The sequence below is a fragment of the Megalops cyprinoides genome, chromosome 16, assembly GCF_013368585.1.
Source record: "Megalops cyprinoides isolate fMegCyp1 chromosome 16, fMegCyp1.pri, whole genome shotgun sequence".
NCBI lineage: Eukaryota > Metazoa > Chordata > Actinopteri > Elopiformes > Megalopidae > Megalops > Megalops cyprinoides.
Genome location: NC_050598.1, coordinates 20611357 through 20630466, shown reverse-complemented (window position 1 = coordinate 20630466; position 19110 = coordinate 20611357). Strand labels below are relative to the sequence as shown.

The following is a 19110-nucleotide window of genomic DNA, read 5'->3' as shown; positions in this document are numbered from 1 at the left end:
GTAAAACTCAGCTGTCTTTTTTCGCTGTGCCCGGAAGCACTTGCCTCGTGGCTAAACTCTTAACTGTGTCCGTGTCCGTTTTTGAGTGTTGACCTTATAACCAGGTGTATCCGAGTGTGTTGTCCGTGTCTTGTGGTGTGTCTGGGCACTGCCGTTGCTGGGGATCCAGGGGGCATTGGGGCCCTTTAGCGTGCTGGGATAGGAAGCCTTTTCCCTCCCTCTTGTTTTTTCCACAGGCCCCTCCCTGTGGCCTCTGGCCCCTCAGCAGTGCGCAGTCCAGCCCTGTGTTTGGGGCCACTTTAAACGCCCTCCTTCTTAATCCTTTTTCTGACTGACTCTGGCTCTGTCTCTCCCCCGTTTCCAGTCTCCTCTTCAGAAACACACATGAATTTGAATGTTTACATCAATGAATTCTCCTTCTACTTTACTAGAACGCACACTAAGTACAAAGGCGCCTTATTCAGTGTTAGGAGTACCCTATCAGGACGTGCCTTCCTGGCTTACCCTAGTAGGTTACTAAACTAAACTCAAAACAAAACACAAATATTTAGTGTTATACATACTGTAAACAGAGAGCTGTGTCATCTAAATCAATATGGATCACATACAGTGCTGAATGAGTATTTGTGCTTAGTATGTATACTACTAAATAGTGAGAGAATGTGCTGGTTTACATGACTTAATCTTGTTGAAATGGCATATATATATATATATATATATGGTGTGTATATAGAACTATGCCAAGTGTAAACATGACGTGTATCGTGCGCTGCAGCGATTTGTAGATGTCAGTTTTGGAAAGGTGGTGGATCATGTTGTAATAATCATAGTCAGATTAATCATGTTGGAAATGCAAGGGGTTATGTTCTATACAGAGTAACTGAAGGGAAATAGTTTGAATGGACTTCACAAGTCAAACACTGGTGTAAAAAAATATCCCTTTAGAAATATTAGGAAATTTTTCTCTTTTTATGAGTTTGTTTATATTTTTAGAAAGAGATTTGTTTTTTAAAAAGCAATCGAGATGCAATACATAATATATCTAAAGAGGGCCTTTCTCGCAGGCGGAAAGTTTTATTTGAGAATTTAAAAACCTGTACTGTAAATTGTAGACTGCTTTAGATACAGACAAAAATGGAAATAAAAAGTGGTCATGCCATAATAATTCACACCTCAAAAACTAAAAAACATCTACAGAACAAATAGTCTTCAAAGCCTCTCTGAAGAGTGGATTTTTTAATGTAAATTATTGCGACACTTGACGGTATACAGATTTAAGTTGATTCATTTGTATTTAATTTCAGTAGACACTGGCATATAGAGTCATCTCTTTTGAACTTGAACAATTTGTTTTAGATAAAGCTGAAGACAACAGTCACGCTTTAACCTTGTTGAGGTTTGGAATGGTTTGATGCTACAGGCGTTGTGAAGTTCCACCAACAGAATTCAGAATAAAAGACGAGAATCTCACAAGGAGAGCCTTAAAATAATAGGGAAAAAAACAAAGCTATCACTGGCTTTTATTAATAAAGTTTAATCTTTAAATCTGTATGTTTTATTAATTACTGAAGTAATTACTTTTTCAATACAGCCATATTATAAACAGTATATACATATATATATATAAATATATATATTTGTGTGTGTGTAGATAGATATAGATGAATATATAATTTCTTATAGAAAATGTTGATGTTGACCATTTTCTCCAGTGTTTTAGAGCACTTCAATTCATTCTAACAACTATCATCGATCTACAGTGTGTAGGTCAAAAAAAGAATCCAAATCTAAATACTTCCAAAGGGAACCCTCCTCAAATGCGAAACATCTCTCCACATTTCACTTCAGAAATTGCAAGAAACAAGCTTGAGACAAGTCGACCAAAAACATCCTTTGATGTTGGCACCAAAACCACGTGCCACATCCAATGTCTGTGATCATTGTAATTCTACTGATTGGCCCTCATATTTCATTGTTGTTGTAATTATAAAAAATGGAAGAATCATGCCTCCTGAAACACACAATGTCGGAACAGATTCCCTGTGGATGTGCGAAAGTTGTTAAGATATTGGAATGGTAGTTTTCTCCTGTTCACTGCTAATTACTGTTTTACAAATGTGAATTTCTTCAGAATATCTACGCTACACTGAACAGTGTAGTAGAACTTGTCTCATCCAAGGGGGTGCATTTTCTGGTAATGCAATACAAGCATTTTGTCTGTTCGTGTGATATCATTGAACCCCCATATTGCTAGAGACTGCCATGGTCTTCAAGACCATGTCTGTTTGAACAAAATCTACAATGAAGGGCATGTATTGTTTGTTTGTTTTTCCACTTTTATGGTTTTTTGTCTATTTGCATCTAATGACTATCAAATTCACGACCTGATTTTCCTTTTTTAACTTTGTTTTGGTATACTGTATTTAGTTAGTAAAAATTTTATATTTTTTACATAAGTTGGTTTTATTTTGGTTTTATTTTTTTTATTTATATGCCACTTAGCTTGGGTGTCTTTTAATGGTGTTTCTTCTCTGTATCGTGTGATTTCATATGTCTTGAGATTGTGGAGACAAAATGCATTTCAGTATTTTTGAATTGTTAAAATCTAGTTTCATAGATAATTTTACCAAAATAGCTGAAATTATCTGATGTTATAAATTATATTTTAATTCATGTAAATAGTTTTAAAAAAGAAAACTATGGCTTCCTTTTAAACTGAATACATTTCTCTTGAGAGATTGTTTACATTATTAAACTGTAGAAATGTTCCTCATATACTGTAAAAAGTACATATATTCATTGATTTGCCTCCAAAAAATAAAAATCCTAATGAACAATACTTTCTTGGGCTGATTTGTGATCATAGTCCATCACAGATGGTGGAATTTATGCTTGTGCTCAAGAAAAGTCATTGTTTTCACTGTCATTGTTCTGTTGTGCTGTCACTGATGTTTGAAAACTGCAGTATAATAGGCTTTATCTGAAAATCGTTGCAACTTGCAAGTGCACACATGAACTTCTTTCTTAGAAATACCTTGTAGACGCAATGTACAAGTGTTCAACATCTCCTGAGAAAAGAGGGGAATAGGTTGACTTGGTAGCTCAAGACAACACGGTCACTGGAACCACAGAAATAAGTTATCTTTGTTGAACCAGCTAGTATCCATACATTTCTCTTTATTTCCCAAGACACATAAACATACTTCTTAAACAAATGATGCATGCAAGCTGCTTTATGCCCCTGAGATACAGTACCAGTCAAAAGTTTGGACACACCTGATTAAGATAAGAAACATGCATTCAAGACATTCTGATCTAAAGACTTATGCATAAATGCTTGAAATTTGTCTTAGACAATTATAAATAGTGAAGTTGATGCATATGTATGAATTTCTTTCCAAAATTGTTTAATTTAAAAGAATATGTTTTGGCTACCTTGAAGAATCTAAATCATAAGATAGTTTTGATTTGATTATTTTTAACTGCACAGTTCCTTTTCCGCTATTTCATAGTTTAATATTATTCTAAAATGTGGAAAATAGTAAAATAATAATAATAATAATAATAATAATAAAGAAAAGCTCCTTCTATGTGTAAGTCTGTCCAAACTTTTGACCGGCACCGTAGGTAGTCAGTATTTAATTACATGGACATCTATATTTCATTACATGGAAGATACGCACATTTAATATGTAGTTCTCCAAGTTACTGTGATACAATGTGAGGTGGATTACACCGGACTAAAATTCAGTAATCCTACCATGACATAAACACACAGCAAATGCTGTTGGCTAGTTAAACGGAAAAAAAATCCTTGCGGATATGTATAGACTTCCTTCGTAACGCGTTGGGCTACATCGTGTCGCTCTTACAAACGCGCTAACATTGATTTACTACAATAGCATAGTAAAAGACAGTATGCAAGCAGACACAATGTACATGTGGTCGTATTAACGGATGTCAGCTGATGTAGGACTCGAGCTCTTAAATCAAACCAGAGTAAGCTGCTCGCTTTATCGAACTCAGCGTTTTCCCCAGCTAGGTGGCTAGCAGACACGCTGATTACGGTTCACTCTGGTTAATGGTGTCTCTTTAGAGAGCCACCGGCAATTTTATGCTCCAGTGGTTTGTGATTCAGCTGTCAGAGGGAGCGCTCGGAACCGGAAAGCTCCCGAAGTCTCTGCAGACGCGCCGGGCTTTTAATCTTAAAATTCACTTGTATAACCCCCCGGCATGAGAACACGCTGTCCTATACGAAACACTCACTGCAGCTCTCGCCGCCGGGAAGTGAAGCGCTACTCGTGACGCCATGATGCTGACGCCTCAAAATGCGTATGTATTGCGACACAGCCCCGCCGTTCAGTCCCAGTTCTCTACGCTTAGTTAGCTACCGCCCGAAGGCCAGCCGTTTCTATTCTGTCAGACTGTTACGTATTGCCCCTGTGGGACAGTTTACATACATGAAGTCATGCACAGTACATCTTTGAAGCTTATGACATCTGTTCTACTGTGGCAATGGATGTAAAGCATTTTATATCATATGATACACCAACTAAGAGTGAAACGATGTGTAATTTGGATAGTAGATATATGGTGTATCTACTATTTTAGGAAGTTAATGTGGGTAGTAAGTACTTCTGTATAACAAGTGAAAAGGGTCATACGTTTTTTTGTTGTCACTCAATTGTCACTCAATATTTTTGAGAATTATTATGAATATTATGCTAAATGATAACCAAAAGGTGAAAAACCCCATTGATATTACTTCCCTGTCATGTAAAATTTGACATTATTTGTTTTATGGAATAGAACTGGGCATATAAGCAGAAGGATGATTTGGGAATTTACAGGCTACAACAAAACATGAAATAGTTTCAATTACAAGTTTACAGGATTTGTGTATAGTCATAACACCTGCCCTTGAACATATTGGACATCAAGGAACCCTGCAAATCTTACAATCATTCTGCTGGTACTTCAAATTATGCCCATTGTATATGTCATTTTTCCTTGTGCACCATCTGCTTTGTAGCAAATCAAAGCAAATTCATTGCTGATGTAACCTTGGCTTGAGAGATTGGGAGGGCAGGGCGAGTGAGAGGGCTAATAAAATGTCTGGGGATCAGCAGGTAGTGACATAAGTGTGCTTTTCTTTCTTAGGCAGACGAATGAAGCTCTCTGTACAGTTCCTCCTTCCATCTAATTGATTACACAGGTCTTGGACTGAGCCTGGCTCGGGGCTGCAGCAGCTGTACGACACAGAAAATGAGAAATATGAGTTGGAATACATGACCAAAGTGATGTGTCACATTTCTGATTCCTGACAATCAATGGAACACTCTCAGGTTACTTGCTCCACATATTGCTGTATATAAAGCAACAATAATGTACAGCAATATTGTTGTTCTGTGTATTGCATATATATATATATATATATATATATATATATATATATATGCTGAATTTGGAAATATTAGAAAAATGTGATGTGGAGGGTAGGCCTTACTACATCATATTGGTATTGTTCGAGCAACTCACAGGCACCTGATAACTCACAGGGTACCTGCAAGCAGTGAGATGACATACCCTCCCCTAGCCATAGCTTAAAAAAACCAGTATGTTGCACACTGGTCATTGTTGGCTGATGACATAGCTGGGAGTAGCCTGTACAAGAAGAGAGGTTTGCCAATTCAGCCACCCAGGAGCTCCTCACAGTCCATTTTAATACTGATTTTATCTATTCAAACTGTGCCATTATTCTGATTCAGCTTCACCTTCTACGCCCTATGTTCCATATTTCCCCTAGGTTTTTAAAAGAAATTCTCATCGCTGGCAATTATAGTCAGAGCGTTCTGTACCAGCACCTTCTATTACGAACAGGACGCGGTTGAGCTGAATTGCTTTAATTCAGAGCTCATAAAGACACCTCAGAGGGACAGCCTTTTCCTGTCTGTGGTCCACTGTGAGGTTTCATTGACCATGATTTGCAGCTGTTTCGAGCTGTCTATATTTCATACCCGGTTTGGCCGCGGCGGTTGTCGCAGCTTTCTCCTCCTGCTGCTTCTTGGCTTCCTCCATTTGTGCCAGCTTGGCCTCGTACTCCTCCTTCAGGGCGTTCCACTCTTTCCTGTTGTTCAACAGGCGATCCAGCATGGGTGTGATCTCCACATGGAACCGCGAGAACTCCTGGAAGGGGAAGGAATTGAGGAGGGTGGAGTGAGAGGTGCACCCTCCTACGCGCCACTGACTGCTCAAATTTACATACATCCTACTGTGACCACTACAGTGCTTGTTTGTTTGTAGGGTCTTATCTGTCGTTTATAATGAGGGGAAATATTTAGGCGGGCAAAGCAGGCAGACAGATTCCTGTCTATGCACAGACATAAAATGTATCCAGGGTGACAGTGTAGCATAGTAGTAAGGAACAGGACTTGTAACTGAAAGGTTGCCAGTTTGATTCCCTGCTGGGGCACCGTTGGTGTACCCTTGGGTAATGTACTTAACCTAGAATTGCCTCAGTAAATATCCGGCAGTGTAAAAAGGTAACATGAAAAAATTGTAACCTGCGTAAGTCGCTTTGGATAAGAGCATCTGCCAAATGTCAATAATGTAATTTAATGCATCTATGACAAGCACTTTTCATTTAAAATCACACTTGATCTCTTACTGAATGACACAGGAGCTTACCTTGTACACAAATGCGCAGACAAAATCAATAAAACCACACTGCAGCTTGGGCAGTTCAGCTGCCTTGTTCCGGTCCATCATGGGCTGGGGGACAAATCGGATGCTGCCATTAGTGACGTGTCCTAGAAATGGACAAAGCTGCAACACTGATGCCAGCGGCCAGAGCAGCGTGGCGGGACTAAAGCATTATTCTAACGGGAACATGTAATACACACTGGTTTGAAAGTCAGTAGTCTGACATTAATGCGTCTGAAATCACAGATGCAGTAGCTTGCAGTGGGTATGTCATAAAGTGCTTTGCAGACACACAATAGCTTTGGAGCTGGGGGTATGTTTGGGCTCATTGGGCCAGCCTGACCGCTCTTTCTGACTCAGTGCACTACATAATAGGTAATAGGTTCTATCAAAATGCCTCACAGGAACCCCCCCCCCCCCCCCCGAATCTCTCCCTCCCCCCCCTCTGCTGTCTTTCTTACAATAGGTTGCTGCTCCAGCACAGTCCTCTCCAGGTCACCCTGCTCCCAGAACTCTGCTGCTACTGACAGCGCCACCTACAGGAGCACAGTGGTACATTCATTGATGGTGCTTACACATGAATATACACACATTCATAATATTCACAGCGTTATTATGTACAGTTGTCCTGTTAGCTGTTTGCATAGATGCCTAATTATCTCACAACATTAACAGATATAATTTATTCACAAATAAAGATCTCTCAGCAGACAAAGTAAAAATCAGCACTCAATTTAACTGCATCGAGCCTACTAACTAGCTTCACTTCCTAATAAGTATCTCATTTGTGTCTTACTAAATAAACAGTATACATAGGAGACAGGCTTTGCTATGAATGGCAGGCTTTGAATGTTTTTGTGTCAGTGTTCACCAGTCTTAATGTTAAGAGCTGCAAAACCAGATGCCATATGTATAGATTTAGGGAAAAGGTGAACCTGATAAGATTAGCTTTTATGTTTTTTTCTTTTTTTTGTATGGAATTTCCAAAAACATCACACATACAAAACAGTCTATTGATATAATATTCATCAATATGTTTTTAAATTCTTTATTTATTTTAATGTTAATCACCAGTCAGATTTTGTTGAGAAATCTTCCTTGTTCTTTTATGCATCTCAGTATCCTCAGCATAAAGGATACCAAATCTCTTGTGTTTTGACTCTGTTTGCATGTGGGTTCTTGTCAAAATGCTATTCTATTGCTCTAATCTGCCAAATGGCTTGTGCTGTAATTATTCACCATTGTGCAACCAAACTGTTAGCTCATTCCCCCTACTGTTTATGCTGTTCTCTATTAGGACCATTAAATCTGTGGCCTCATGGATCCACGTTTGCTTAGTACTGTATAGAGACACCAAAGAACACACAGAACTTTGTATTTCCAGCATCGTAGTTACCTTGCTCTGGATCTCCCAGGGTTTGGCAATGGCAGACAAGTCACAAGCAGTCATCATCATAGCCCTGTAAGAAGGACACCATACAAAAAATATTTACAGGCTTTGAAGTGATCATAATACCATACCTTAAGGACATTTCTACTGCTGTTTGTGCCAAGTCCCTTGCCCAGCTCAGAGTGGAACTTATCTGGAATTAGAAATTACTGCCTTCTAAACAAAGCTGTTTGGACATGGCATACTTTTGCAGAGTTGCATAAGTGTTGTGAAATGAGATGTGTCACAAGAGAGCCATGATGCTCCAGTGGAGGTGTGTACCCACATGACGATCTCCTTCCGGGTGGTCTCCAGCATCATGTACTTGGTCCATTCGTTCCAGTCACTATAGGTCTTGGACATGTCCACAATCTTCTGGAACATGGCTCTTTTCCTGTAGGTTAACAAGTAGGAAATACTGATCACCTGTCATTTGCATATCCTGCACTACCCATGCTGAGACAAAGGGAGAGGTCTGGCTCCATGTCCCATGAGTGCGTTTTTTTTAGATATGGTCAGAACCTCATATCACAGTCCTGCAAATGTATTATGTCAATGGCAAAGAAAACTATACATGACAACTTTATTCTACTCCCAGTGGCTGCTTAATGACTAGTCGATTCATTTTGTTTTGGTTTGTATCTGTCTATCCGGTGGTATATTTAAGGCTTACTTGAAATACAAAGCCAGATCAGTTGCAATGATGGCGATGTCCATTAAATGGATGACAAGTTCATGTTGTCGTCTGTTCAGATTCTGGTAAATATTTAAGTCCTGAAATGAACATACAGATACCCAGATTAAAATTTCATCGTGTATGCACAAATAGCAGATACTGTGTTTCCACAACATTATATCAGCAGAGAAGCAGAGCATATCCTCAGGAATGTAGGAATTACTACACAAGGCTATTATAGTTTCATATGTCTTTAAGTTGAAAGATGGTGAGTTAGTGACTAGACCAGGGTTTTCTGTATATTGTCAATTATTTTGCTCTGTGTCTCCCTGGAACACTCATGGAATGGAACTTACATCATCTCTGAGCAATGTTTTCCCGAATTCCAGGTGGTGTCTCTCTAAGATGGAGGAGCCGTGGAGTTTTGCCAGAGGGTTTCCAGACCTGAAGTAATATTAAGCAGGAGACAGAGACTAGATTGAATCTGTGAAATACTGAAAAGGTGGAATTGGATGCTCACTGAAACACAAAACCCCCACAATGCTTCAGATTCTGAAATACTGTATTGTGTAAGATCTACTTAAAAATTATATTTATATAGCTAGTACCAAGACATGGTAATATGTCACTGAGTAACTGATAAGATATATCTTCTTACTTCATCTGGTAGAGGTTGTTAGTCCCTCTGTGATCAATGTCGTGGCAGAGGCCGGCTGTAACCATGGCCATGGCCTCCAGGTCAGTGTAGTAACGCTTCAGGTCACCTGTCTAATGAGAAGAGGCAGGACTGGAGGAGGTCCACACAGAGCTACGCTGAGGCACACATGAGGCTCCACAGCAACATGAACTCCACCCCTCTGTCTCCTCTGGAGAGCTTGTTATGCTAAATGAGGCATGGGATCACTGAAGAAGGATGCTCATAATGAGCATAGCCTGTTACATCCTCTGTGAATTATTAGCAGATGAGGAAATAACACTGGAATAGAAAGAAAGGCAGTGTTCCTGTCATGACAGCTGATAAGGTGGGGGTGCTTTTGCTTTCTGTGCTGCAGGTCAAGCAAATGTATGGCTCATATTCTGGACAGAACCACAGTCCCTCACAGATTCCTTATGATTATTTGTTGTGAGGGGGCAACCAGTATTGCTTTTAAAGTCTTTCTAAAATCTGTCTAAACTAAATGGCAAAGGTGGGTGTCACAAACTTCTGTGTTCTGTCAACATTACAGAAGCATCTGGAGAATATGAGAAGTGAGACAAAAGCTGTCACTCACCATGAGCAGCGTGAACATTGTCTGCCCCACGTTGAAACCATGCCTCCAGTTGTGGTAGGTGATCTTCCTGTAGCCCTTGCTGACCGAGTATACGAATCTCACCAGGGTCTGGAGGAAATACACAGAAATCAAGAACCACACAGAAATTAGCCTCATGCGATTCAGATATCTCATCTGCTAAGGTATGATTGGCAAATATTATTGTAGCCAAATATGTTATCCTAGAGGAAAGGTAAACAGAACTTTCACAGGGCTCTACAGTATAATAGAGTAGAAAACATATTTTTCTCTTAGAAGACATTAAGGGTTTAAATTTCACTCTTTTGAAAATTTATGTAGGCCTATTGGAGAAGCACAAGGCTTTCTAGACTCTTCACATGTGTCAACCGGGTGTTCTGTAGCTGCTAGGCTGGGTCTGTGCTGGCTGATTAATGCTAAGGATGTCAGTGCACAATGACAAACTTGTGAATTTGTGACTTTATTCCAACAGGTAATATTTAAATAGCTGTGTAGGGACCAAACATGAATATTGTTTAGCTACTTCTCTTCTCAGTAGTATGTTGTCCCTGTTTTGTTTCCACACAGTAGGGGGGAACCTATAGTATGTAGGCACAATATACTGTCAGCCTCCTACACTGTCAGGTAGTAGACTAGTATAATTTCAAAATCTGTGATAGTAATTATTTTTTTACACTATAGGAACTTGTACAGGCACTGAAGTTGATGTTTTTTTTTTTTTGGCTCTCGAAGGGAACGCTAATAATGGTCGTCAGGATTCATAAGGCTGAACACTGTAGATTGTGTACTTTGCACAATGGATACATGGTTAATCTTTCAGACCTACAAGAGGTAATGGAACCCTTCCTGACATGTTAGCCTCACCTCTCGGGGGATGTGGAACTTGTCCACCACACCCAGCTCATAGTACATCTTGATTCCACACTTGACCAGCTCCAGCTCCGTGTGGTAATAGTCATAGAAGTGGAACTCGTAGATCTCACTCTTTTCTTTACTTGGGAGTTCAGCTGACTGGGGGAGAATGGAAACAAATTTAAACTAGTCTGTGAGAAAGGCAAACAGTTTGGACTAATTGGAAGTGTAGATAATCCCTACCAGGATTTTCTCGAGCTCATCCTCTTCGCACTCATTTGGTTCCTTCCCATACTTTTCTCGGGTATTCTAAAGGGACACATAATCAGTTTGCTTTTATTTGTTTTGTCATAATTCCACAGACCTTAACACCATTGGGAGGATGAATGTATTTTAATTCTTTTTTTTTTTTTCTGAAAAATCACACAATCCAGTCAGACTTAAATTTAGGGTACACAAGGCATTATGATGCCCTGTATATCCACTAACTTAGACTTGACCTACCAAGACGTTCTGAATCTCATCCTTCCTGCATTTGACATGGTAGAGGACCATGTCCTGGAAGATGTCCTTGCGATTCTCCAGCTTGTTCATTTTGTCATAGGTGTCTGTGTTTAGAACTGACCAGCCAAGAAACTGCGTAAGAGACTACAACAAAAAGAATATGAATATTCAAAGCGTCATCTTGGGAGGTTTGGGTCCACAGACAGGGGAGGAGCTCACAGAAATATGCTTTAATAATCTGAGTGAGAGGTTGGGAAACACTGTACCCAGGACAGCTAAGGAGTGTTTACACACCTAGGCAAGAGAATTTGAGTTTAGAGTCTTTGGTTTATGCTTTCTAGGCAAAGTGCTGTGCTTTTCCTGACCTGATTCTGTACAGTTTCTGCCTTATACATGAATGATGTATAAAATGAAAACTACTCCTTCTCCTTCTGGGCATCATATCATAACCTATAAATCATATAAATAAAAAATATTATGTTTATGTTTTATATTTTTGGAGATGTGATTTCATTCTTTTGATATCAATGATGTGAAGCACCAGTCCGTGAGGTACCTCCATGAGTGTCTCATCCATCTCATCAAACGGCTTCCCGTCTTTCCTGTTATAGAAGGTTGCCACGCCAACAATCTCTTCTTTCTTGTTGACAATGGGCATAGAGAGCACGTTCTTTATTGTCCAGCCAGAATCATCCAGCGGTCCTTTCTGAGAGGGAGAACACTCATTCAGTGACGTGATCATATGAACTTCCTCAGTAATAGACCACTATCCCCTTCACACCCACTTTCATTCTTCAAGGAGCTTTCCATCTCACTTTTGTGTGTGGGTTTTTTTTTTTACAGTCAAATTGTCTATTGTATATTGTTATGGCTCAGCACTACAACACACAATATTAACCTGGATAGGTCTAAAAATGTACATTTCTATTACTATTTTCAATAATAACCAGGATAGGTCTAAAAATGTACATTTCTATTACTATTTTTTCATTAAGTTTACTAAAGCTTGTTTGGGTTATTGAACTTTATAACAGTTTAAATAATTCAGAATGGATTTCTTGGTGAGAGAATTGTTAAATTTTTGGTCTTTATAGTCATATTCCTTAAATTCTTATCATTTCTCACTGGGTGAACAATAGCAATGGCAATCATTGACCAGGCCACAGAGCTTAAGCAGTGGTGTGAAATATAATGGAATGTTCTTGAGTGGGATGTTCTTACTTGGAAGTTAAAGAAATCATCATCTCCTGCATTCATTATGTTACAGATCTGTGGTTCAGAAAAAAGGAAGAAAAGAAGCAGTTAGTGATCGTGCACACTCTGAGAACAAGAGAAAATCTACAGTGCAGCAAAATTAATTGCATTGGCCACAATATTTGCCATTATCCATCATTTCAGTCTGGGAGCATGTGTAATTTCCTTGCTCTGTGCTCATGAAAGCTGCATAATAGGCACTTGTGGCTGTCAGTTCATCAGGATGTTAGTGTCAAGCTGTCTTTGGCACCCTCTCATCAGGAAAATCTCACCAGTCCAGTCTCGGCCACGTATGTGGGCAGGCCACTGCACAGAGCCCAGTGGTCAGCTGGGGGGCTCCTGAAAAAGGCAACACATGGACATGTACGTGCAAATCCTGATGAACAAAACAACTCAAGATCATCCCAGGGAAGAGAACAATTACTGAGGCTTACAAAAGCATAACACTGCACTGTAATTAAATGCCAGAAGAAAATGAATAATAACAGTGATGATGAAGAACATATCATGACTCACGGAATGACTTTGATGTCCTCTTTTCCATGTAATATGTAATCAATCCCTTTGTAGAATATAACTTCCTGAAAGGAAATTCATTTCACTCGAGTCAAAATTGGTTTTGACTTCAAAGAGCTGTGTGCTGCAGAGAAAGGCTTCAGACAATGCTATTCTTGTGGAGGACAACTGTCTTAAGTCCACTTACCCTTCCATCTGGAGTTTTTGGTCCATCGTATGGAGGGACCTCACCCATCAACACCGGCCACAGGTCAAAGAATTCCTGCCAACATACAGGGGCATTAGAAAAAGACAAACACAATCACACAAACACACACACACACACACACACACACACACACACACATATGCACACACACACCTACTTGGCAAAGTATTTTACCAAAACTGCTAAGGAAGCTATAATAGGGATAAATTTGAAAACTCTTTTGCTTTTTCAATTGATGTGGTTAACATGATTTTGAAGCTGAAACATTCATATTTGTACCCAGCATGCTGGCCATGTTTTCTGCTTACATGTGGAGTGCTGACTGAAGTGAAAGACCTGAACAGTGTGAGATACTGGTGCACATAATGTGTTTGCCAAAATTGTCTATAATAACTCAGAGGTGTTTATCAGTGGTGTGAACAGTGGCATCTCTTTTTTACCCCTATAACACTAATAACTTGGTGAAGTTAAACAGTTCAGAACAGAGAAAACCTGTAACTATAAATAATTACAGTATCCAGTATTGATGTAAGAAAATGAATTGTATCAGTGGTTGCAAAGTTAAAATGTCTGTGTTTATTGGTGATACCTGCATCATGTCTGTGATTTTTTTTTCTTTTTTACAAAAACCGGCCATGCAAAAATTAATTCATTAATAACATGAGAAGTGAAAGAAAACAGAAATTTTGTGCATTGCTTTTCTGATCTGATGCTGCTGTGTTATTACAATGGGGACATACTCCTTTTCCATTCTCTTTTTAATTTTATGTGGAGTCAGTTAAGATATTTTTTGGACTTACAAAGTAATAGGCTTGTCTACTTGGTTTTCTTCAAAATCAGTGAGATCTGTGCATTTCTTGTGTAGCACATAGAAAATACCAGCTTGAGACATTATCCCTAATGCACCCATATGTATGGACAGTTGAGATGTATATGAAGCCATTGTGTGTAAGAAAACTCTGTGCAGGGATTTTCTGCTATGGAGGTAAATTATTTTGAAAGCAAGTCTGGATTTTCTGGTTCTCAGGTATCACCAGAGCATAATATATCACATAATCTCACAGGAAACATGCTCGTCAGGACAAACAACCCAGCCTGCTGTTAACTGAATTTATTGAATATGTTTGTACTATTTCCTCATCAGTGCATGTATTAACTGGGAGATCTTAGGCGGGACAAGGAAATTGCATTTGGACACAACACTGTGCTCCCAGGTTGCTCACCACTAGCCTTGGGAATCCAGAATGGGGATATTGAGCTTTGGCACGTGGATGGACCATAAAAGTGGCCTAACCTTTGTTTTGGTCATGTCCAGCAGGCCCACAGAATAGCGGTCACAGTTCAGGAAAGCTCGCACTGTGTAGAGGGCCTTGTGGAACTGTCGCTCAATGTCAGTCAGCTCCTCGAACACCTTGCTGGCGGACCACAGCAGCACCTTTGGAGATAGCCATTCAATTAATTAACTGCTTTGTGAATACTTACACGAACAGCTCCTCCCTGAATGATTAATATCTGTTTTGCAATACAGTTTGTGAATATGTTTTCTGGTAAAAGTCACAGTTGGTGGTTTTAGCTCCGCTGACGTTTGTCTCACCTGGCCCCTTCTGGTCTCACAGTTGTGAAGGTAATTCAGATGGAACACTCTCAGAACCAGATTGGCAAAATTGATATACTTCATCAGGGTCTGCAAGAAACGGCAGATATTTCATACAGTCTGGCTCAGCATACAACACTTTGTTGTGGACAAGCCTGCTTTCAGCATATTATAATGGAACATTATTATCTGTACTGTAGTGGTTATAGTGATCCAAACAGACAGATGCAAAGACATGTGGTAGTAAAATGGTGTTTATTTCAGAAATGTTTAAAGCAAATGCAATCGCTAATACTAAGCCAATTTTGTTTGTTTCTTTTAGCTTTCTATCTTTTTTTCCATCAGAAGCAAATTTTACTCCATTTCTTGGTCTGGACATTAAGGAAAAAAGCCCCCCAGTATATTTTTAGCTGAATACATTTCGTAATTAACATTAACAAATAAGTAACAACTTTTTTTGTTGTTTGTTTTTTTAAGCAACCTTTTTTTTGTTTTTAGTACAGCATTTTTTCTTTTCAGATTTATTCATAGTATCATGTAAGACACACACACATACACGCATAAAAAACATTATGCATTTAAAGTTGTACCTGAAATTAAGTGTAAAGTGAACTGCCATTAGATGAAATAAGGATCTTAGTGGTAATTTTGCAATGTTCATCCTTTGTAAGCAATCTTTATACAATATGGAATTGTTTATTTTATGACACACCTTTTTCTGAGGAGGTCTGAGGTTATGTTGGGGGAGGGTGGTTAATTATGTTACAGATCTGTGAGTTATGGAGTACCTCCTCATCTGCCTTGGAGAAGTGTGGCTCCCCAATTTTGTTCACAGCCATGAGAACAGCGACCATATCTTTGCCGTTCATGATGGGCGTAGCCAGGACATTCTTGGTCTGATACTCAGTGAGGTTGTCCACAAAATCGCTGAAGTGGCTGTCCTGTGGTGGAATCAAGAACAAAAAGGTGTCAACTAAACCAATACGTTCCAGGCTGATAGATTAAGGTTTGGAGTTATGAAAATGTTAGGAGCTGGTTTCACATTGGTAGATGTTCATGGAGACCCCTGTCCATTATCATCTTTGTGTGCATCTTCTTCTATCATTACCTCTTGTAACTACATGATGAGGACTTGTTGCACTCACATTCATAAAGCAATAAATGAAATAATAAAAATAAATGAATTTTATAGCATTATTTGGCATATTTGTATCCATGTGGTACCGTGAATTTATGCTGTTTCCTTTGGAGGCCGATATCACCTTTTCGGTCTGGAACTAACTGAACAATATTAATGATTTTCCAATGTAGTCAAGCTAATACATTGTTTTTAGATAGGGTCAGACTTTATGGATTCATCTCCTCTTCTGTGGGTTTTTATTACTGAGTGATAATTAAAAAATGTAAGAAGTAAAGAGGAGTCACAATATTCTGCTGACTTGTGGAACATGGCTCTGGGGAGTGACCTTTAGAAATAATCCAGGATCACTGTAATTCAACTGAGATTATGGGATGGTAATCCCCTGACAGCCCAGTAACACCCAGTGTCCCAGCAGGCCACGGGGGGGTGGGGGGGTGGGGTTGGCTCGGTTTAATCCTACAGGGCATGCAGATTGGACACACCATGCTTCTCACTATGTAGGATTGAAAAAGATGGAGATTCAGAGTCTATTACCCAGAGTCTCCCATTACCCAGGAACATCCTGATTCAGTGTTCACTGAGAATCTTAGCAGCCAATATAACAAGCTGCCAGAATCATGTACCCCTATTATCTCGGAAACATTAACACTGATGTAGCCAACGCTGGGATGGCAGAGGTCCAATGTACAACCCTGCTGTTTCTAAAAGCCTCATAATGGAATTTTTACTGTCTCATGAGTGCCTCGTTTGTGGCTCTAGTCAAGGATGGTAGAGTGAAAGAAATCATAAGTCAATGGTAATTGGTTTAAGTTAAACGTTTGATTATAATATTTTCTATAGTCTGTCAACTTTTGTGTCTTAAACCCATTTAAACCAACAAGATCTTTTATTGGCAGACTTCTTAGGTATAGTCATTTGTCCTCTGCATTGGCTCTGTATGGACGCACTGTTCCTTGACAGAGTGACAGGACAGTTGCTACCATGCTGCTGGCTGACATTTAGGCAATTGAAGAAACAATCAACATTTGGAAACGCTGCCAAGAAATCACAAGCCTCGCCAAATACATCACAACTAACTTCTCTGAGATAACACTATGAATTGCTGAATGAGTAATGATTTCAAACTCTTCAGTAATATTTTCTTCGACTGCTTTGACTTCAAATGCTGTGATGTTCCAAGAACCAGTAGCACCATAAAAATAATCTGTTTGTAATTCCAGTAACTATAAAGATGACAATGATTTCCATGTCAGAAATGATCTTTCCCCAGTGCTTAGGAAGAGTAGATAGAACGGACAAACTCTGTGCTTCCTGGAGTTTATGGGAATGCTGATTTCATCCTCTCCATGCTTTTTTGTGCAATGCAAAATCACAATGATTCAGCTTTTATGTAGGAAACTGACATGGAACACCAATCTATTCAATCCATCTCCTGTGTTATAAAGATGGAGAAGTTGAGCAGTTTTGGCAGGTAAACAGCTTTGGGGTGTGTTCACATTACTATTTTTCAGAACATAAAAGGCAAATGTGAATGGCACTGGAGCAGTTAGTTGATGGTAGTACAAGGTATATTGAAAACATGTTGTTTGATAAGTCTACATTTCCAAGCAGATCCTGTTCCTTTTTAGACTATGTTAGTTTTCAAGGAATCCACATAGTGTAGTGTGGGAGTAATTATCTTTTAAACTTCATTTTGTTATTAAAAGACTTCACCTCAGTTTCCTGAGACCCCCCCCCCCCCCCTCCCCCCAACCCAGCCCTGCCCCCCATCCCCCTACCGGGAGGACACCTTCATGGTGTATATCCAGAGGATGAAGACGGTGATATCACTAATCCTAAATGACCTGTGGGAAATGTCTTCCCCTTTATCAAAACACCAGAGACAACAATGTGGATGAATCCCTGTTGTACACGCTTATCAAATTACCTCTGTACATGTTTTATATTACACATGTACACAATGGCAAAGCAACACATTTTTTAGGGTATGCCCTCTGTGGTTTGAGAATAATGACCTGATATAGTCCTAAGCATGCTCACACGCATCTCCTCTCACGTAACACATCTGCTGAATCCGATAAAATTCTCTGGCTTCAACACAAACCCAGTGGCACTATGCTGTCTCCTGGAGGCAGAAAGCTGAATTGCTGAATAAATCTGTAATTGACTGAAAAATATTCTAATCTTTTGTTACATATTCACTATTCAGTTCAATAACAGTAAGATTAATTATGTTCCTTGTCGTCATCATCTTAAACCTCAGTCATATGCATGTATTTGTTTTTAACAGTGAGCCTTACTAATCAGATGTGTCCCTTCTGTAATGGAAGCCCTTTCAAGCGCTGAACCGTGGCAGTTTACAGGGTAGAGCGTTACCTGCGTGACATCGGGCACATTGACCGTCTTTTTGGTGGTGGCCACGTGGCCCACGATGCCCATGTCCAGCGGGTAGACGATCTCGCTGTCGGGCGCCACCAGGCAATCCTCCAGTATGGCATCCTTGTGCACGTTGAAGAGGCGGGTGGCGAGCTCGGCGGTGCCGTTGCGCATGCGGTACATGAAGAGGCTCATGCAGTCGGCCCGCATCATGAAGCAGAGGTGTCGCATGAGGTTGAAGATGGCCTTCTCCATCTGCAGGTTCTCCTGCAGGTCCCGCACCAGGTCGAACATGATCTCACTCTCCTCCACCGACGACAGGTTGTGGAAGTTGGTGATGTCCACCTCTGACTTCTTGTTCCCCAGGAGGTCCGAGATGAGCTTCGGCCGGAATTTTGAGTCAAAGTATTCCTTGGCAAAGGCAGGGTTGCTGTCCAAAAACTTCTCTGCCACATCTTTGTCCACTGCTGCCATTTTGGGGCACTAGTTACTCAGACAATTCCTCAGATATGAGATTTAGATACAGAGGTAATGAATGACAGTGTTTAACACTGTAACGGTATTTCAAA

At 39.8% G+C, this 19110-nt stretch overlaps 1 protein-coding gene across 2 annotated transcripts; it reads right to left on the bottom strand.

Moving 5' to 3' along the window:
- Positions 1–5199: 5199 nt before the first annotated feature.
- On the bottom strand, positions 5200–19015 carry pde6a (phosphodiesterase 6A, cGMP-specific, rod, alpha). Of its 2 annotated transcripts, none has more exons than XM_036548769.1 (22): positions 18542–19015; positions 15813–15965; positions 15025–15114; positions 14725–14865; positions 13410–13484; positions 13223–13287; positions 12979–13045; positions 12674–12721; positions 12009–12158; positions 11453–11596; positions 11192–11257; positions 10961–11107; positions 10079–10186; positions 9466–9575; positions 9164–9251; positions 8805–8905; positions 8418–8525; positions 8099–8162; positions 7164–7238; positions 6688–6771; positions 6018–6186; positions 5200–5249 (listed from the first exon to the last, which is right to left on the bottom strand). In XM_036548769.1, exons 1-22 carry the CDS (start codon positions 19013–19015, stop codon positions 5200–5202), a joined length of 2577 nt encoding a protein of 858 aa, XP_036404662.1. The 2 variants fall into 2 exon arrangements, with proteins under 2 accessions (XP_036404662.1, XP_036404663.1); XM_036548770.1 differs by having other exon boundaries at positions 5200–5240.
- Between the last annotated feature and the right edge of the window lie 95 nt (positions 19016–19110).